Below are 5,000 nucleotides of genomic sequence, written 5' to 3' on the forward strand. Positions count from 1 at the left end.
GTCATCTTTGTCTCCGCCTCCTCCTCACAGGTCACCAGTTCACCAATAAGTGGGCGGTGCTTACGGACCCCGCGGACCGCAGCTGCGGGGTCAAGGGTCACGTGAAGGTGGACATCAGTGTGTGTGGGAAAGGAGAGGTCATCCCGCCAGGTCACAAGGTCACCGACACCGAGGAGCAGATCGACAAGTATACGACCTATGACCTATTGACCTATGACCTCACGGTCCGGGGACCCCCAGGGGTCCCTGAGAGAGTTCCAGGGGGTCCCCGGCTAAATGATAGTTTGGAACCAAAATGGGTCTGTGACTCTGAGAGTGTTACACATGGAACCAAATGGACCCTTATGGGTCTGTAACTCTGAGAGTGTTACACATGGAACCAAATGGACCCTTATGGGTCTGTGACTCTGAGAGTGTAACACATGGAACCAAATGGACCCTTATGGGTCTGTAACTCTGAGAGTGTAACACATGGAACCAAATGGACCCTTATGGGTCTGTAACTCTGAGAGTGTAACACATGGAACCAAATGGACCCTTATGGGTCTGTAACTCTGAGAGTGTTACACATGGAACCAAATGGACCCTTATGGATCTGTAACTCTGAGAGTGTAACACATGGAACCAAATGGACCCTTATGGGTCTGTAACTCTGAGAGTGTTACACATGGAACCAAATGGACCCTTATGGGTCTGTGACTCTGAGAGTGTAACACATGGAACCAAATGGACCCTTATGGGTCTGTGACTCTGAGAGTGTAACACATGGAACCAAATGGACCCTTATGGGTCTGTGACTCTGAGAGTGTAACACATGGAACCAAATGGACCCTTGTGGGTCTGTAACTTGAAGGCAATCAAGCAAATGTGATAATTAATACTTATAACAAATAACAGCAACACAAGCAGCTGTTGTTCATTTTACTTTGAAAACCAGTAATTTGAGCTGCACTGCAGGGCAGACTGGTTGGATTATATCAGTTATTATAATGATCAGACTGGTTGGATGGTGGTTTCTGATTGTATCAGTTATTATAATGATCAGACTGGTTGGATGGATGGTGGTTTCTGATTGTATCAGTTATTATAATGGTCAGACTGGTTGGATGGTGGTTTCTGATTGAAAGTGAAGGCCAAAGTATAAGTATTAATTCATTAATTAATTAAAAAATGTTGACATTGTTCCAAATGGAATCATTTGTACACTCTCAATTAACATTGATTTCAGAATATAAATCTATCAGAGATAGAAATGCCATTAAATGTGGGTCCGTAGCACTGTTAGAGCCTCTTCTCTTCTGGGGGTCCCTGGAATATGTTTTCAAATGGGGGGTCCGTAGATTATTAAGCAATAAGCCACGAGAGGTCTCAGGTTACGGGGTATTTTACACTGGCTAGGGGCGTATAGGCCAGTGTAAAATACCCGGTAAGCTGGAGGGCCTCGAGTGGCTTATTGCTTTTCTAAAACGGTTACAAACATAATAGCAATAATAACCTAATAAAACGATTGAATTCACAAAAGTATAGCTACGCTTTGCGCCACCAGAGCGAGACATCCTTGTTTTGCTCGGCAAGTATAGCCCCTTGTGATTGGAGGAGTGTGGGTTATCGGTGGAATTTACACCGCTCACGTGACGGTAACCAGCCAATCAGAATCAAGTATTGGGACTATATACCCGTTTTAGAATGCATGTCAAACCTGGGGGTCTTTGAAATGAACCCATTCAGGCCTGACGTCGAAATGAAAAAAAAAAAAAAAAAGTTTTCTAAATCATGACAATTTTCTGAAAAGATTTGAGGCACATTTTAATGATTTTTCATTCATGCGCGTGCGTGCGTGCGCGCGCGTCCTCCCCTCCAGGAACCTCCTCCTCCCCCCCTCCTTCCCCTCGGAGCGACCTTGGGCCAGGTTCAAGGTCAAGGTCTTCAGAGCAGAAGGTCTGCCCAGAAACTCCTCCTCCATCATGGGTCACATGACCAAGGCCTTCATAGGAGACAGCGCCGCCCTGGTGGATCCCTATGTGGTGGTCAGCTTCTACGGGGTTAATGTAAGACATTAGCAACCATTAGCATGTCATTAGCATGTCATTAGCATGTCATTAACATGTATTGCCCGGAGGTTATTTAATCCATTAATAAACCGTTTATATATAATATATCCACCCTTTTCACATTGGCCTGTTATAACGCCACCAACAAGTGGGTTTTTTTTACAAAATGCCTCAAATCATCCAATTGCCATCCGAGGCGTAAGAAGAAATGTCACCCTTTTCACATTGGCCTGTTATAGCGCCACCAGGAGGCCACAACCTGCCCTGGCCCCTGGTGGAGACCTGTCCTGTTATAGCGCCACCAGGAGGCCACAACCTGCCCTGGCCCCTGGTGGAGACCTGTCTAATTATAGCGCCACCAGGAGGCCACAACCTGACCTGCCCTGGTGGAGACCTGTCCTAATATAGCGCCACCAGGAGGCCACAACCTGCCCTGGCCCCTGGTTGAGACCTGTCCTGTTGTAGCGCCACCAGGAGGCCACAACCTGACCTGGCCCCTGGTGGAGACCTGTCTAATTATAGCGCCACCAGGATGCCACAACCTGACCTGCCCTGGTGGAGACCTGTCCTGTTATAGCGCCACCAGGAGGCCACAACCTGACCTGCCCTGGTGGAGACCTGTCCTATTATAGCGCCACCAGGAGGCCACAACCTGCCCTGGCCCCTGGTGGAGACCTGTCCTATTATAGCGCCACCAGGAGGCCACAACCTGCCCTGGCCCCTGGTGGAGACCTGTCCTGTTATAGCGCCACCAGGAGGCCACAACCTGCCCTGGCCCCTGGTGGAGACCTGTCCTGTTATAGCGCCACCAGGAGGCCACAACCTGACCTGCCCTGGTGGAGACCTGTCCTGTTATAGCGCCACCAGGAGGCCACAACCTGCCCTGGCCCCTGGTGGAGACCTGTCCTATTATAGCGCCACCAGGAGGCCACAACCTGCCCTGGCCCCTGGTGGAGACCTGAGGGGCACTTTATCTAGTTACCACATAATTGACATAGTATGGATTACCATCTCATTACCATCTCATTAACAGGGTAGGACCTCCACCCAGAAGTCCACAGCTGATCCTGTGTGGAACGAACAGATTGTTTTCACTGAGATGTTTCCTCCTCTCTGTCGACGAATCAAGATCCAGGTAGGAGTTATAGACCAATTAGAATTTTGGACGAATTTATTCACTTACAATACTTTGACAGAAATGTAGTGGCAGGTCTTCAGTACAGTATAAAGTACAGTATTGGTCTTCAGTACAGTATAAAGTACAGTATTGGTCTTCAGGACAGTATAAAGTACAGTATTGGTCTTCAGTACAGTATAAAGTACAGTATTGGTCTTCAGGACAGTATAAAGTACAGTATTGGTCTTCAGTACGGTATAAAGTACAGTATTGGTCTTCAGTACAGTATAACGTACAGTATTGGTCTTCAGTACTGTCATGCCTCTTGACGGAAAAGAGTATTTAGCATCATCTAGTGGTTGCTTTGAAGACTGCTGTCAGCTAATGTGTTCTAGTTTTCCCTGTGTTCTTATTGGTAGTTGTGATCACAAGGCCTTTACTTCCTGGTCAGCCATTGTTTTGAGAAAACACAACAGTGTGTTCTACAGATGTTACAGAATGTTTACTCTCTTGCCATCCGCCTGTTTTGAGCCTTGGAGAAGCTTTGTCTGTGAGTTTATCGTACATGTTTCATCTCTGAGCATTTAAAGCAAAGATGCATATTTTTCTGTCATAATAAAGTACAGTATGGGGGGTATGAATCGTTTCCGCCATCCTCTCCAGGTATGGGATGAGGGGAGCATGAATGACGTTGCCATAGGAACGCACTACATCGATCTGAGGCAGATATCCAATGAGCAGGACGGCGATAAAGGTAGATAAAGGTGGATGGATGGGTCGGGGGGGGGGTGGATGGATGGATGGGGGGTGGAAATATACACACTAACCATCGTCTTGTCGTTTATTCACTGTCTTCTCCATCTCTTCATTCCATTCCATCTCTCCATTCCATTCCATCTCTTCATTCCATTCCATCTCTCCATTCCATTCCATCTCTCCATTCCATTCCATCTCTCCATTCCATCTCTCCATTCCATTCCATCTCTCCATTCCATTCCATTCCATCTCTCCATTCCATTCCATCTCTCCATTCCATTCCATCTCTCCATTCCATTCCATCTCTTCATTACATTCCATCTCTCCATTCCATCTCTCCATTCCATTCCATCACTCCATTCCATCTCTCCATTCCATTCCATTCCATTCCATCTCTTCATTCCATTCCATCACTCCATTCCATTCCATCTCTCCATTCCATCTCTTCATTCCATTCCATCTCTCCATTCCATTCCATCTCTCCATTCCATTCCATCTCTTCATTCCATTCCATCTCTCCATTCCATTCCATCTCTCCATTCCATTCCACTCCATCTCTCCATTCCATTCCATCTCTCCATTCCATTCCATCTCTCCATTCCATTCCATTCCATCTCTCCATTCCATTCCATCTCTCCATTCCATTCCATCTCTCCATTCCATTCCATTCCATCTCTCCATTCCATTCCATCTCTCCATTCCATTCCATCTCTCCATTCCGTCCGGCTCCACTCCAGGTTTTCTGCCAACCTTCGGTCCGGCCTGGGTAAACCTCTATGGCTCCACCCGGAACTTCTCATTGGTCGACGACAATCCAGAGCTTAACGAGGGCATCGGAGAGGGTGTGTCTTACAGGTGAACGATGATGATGATGATGATGATGATGATCGCCTCACCGCTAGAAGGTGCTGGACAAACTGCATCGTCTATATTTATTGATTGATTGATTGATTGATTTAATACTTTATTGGCAGAAATGTAATCAGTCAGACAGTAATGTAATCGGTACAGGGTACAGTCAGACAGTAATGTAATCTGTACAGGGTACAGTCAGACAGTAATGTAATCAGTACAGG

General features: G+C 46.7%; 1 protein-coding gene across 1 annotated transcript in view; it reads left to right on the forward strand.

Moving 5' to 3' along the window:
* The window catches only part of fer1l6 (fer-1 like family member 6), a gene marked incomplete at both ends in the record, with an annotated part of 112,298 nt that overhangs the window by 7,268 nt on the left and 100,030 nt on the right, over positions 1–5,000 (forward strand). The window contains 5 exons of the mRNA XM_080765628.1: positions 31–187; positions 1,862–2,048; positions 3,085–3,186; positions 3,832–3,922; positions 4,662–4,779. Of these exons, the coding sequence (XP_080621754.1) occupies positions 31–187; positions 1,862–2,048; positions 3,085–3,186; positions 3,832–3,922; positions 4,662–4,779 (655 nt within the window). The remainder of the gene's footprint in view (positions 1–30; positions 188–1,861; positions 2,049–3,084; positions 3,187–3,831; positions 3,923–4,661; positions 4,780–5,000) is intronic.

Source organism: Protomyctophum bolini (assembly GCF_963924005.1).
Source record: "Protomyctophum bolini genome assembly, chromosome: 6".
NCBI classification, from domain to species: Eukaryota; Metazoa; Chordata; class Actinopteri; order Myctophiformes; family Myctophidae; genus Protomyctophum; species Protomyctophum bolini.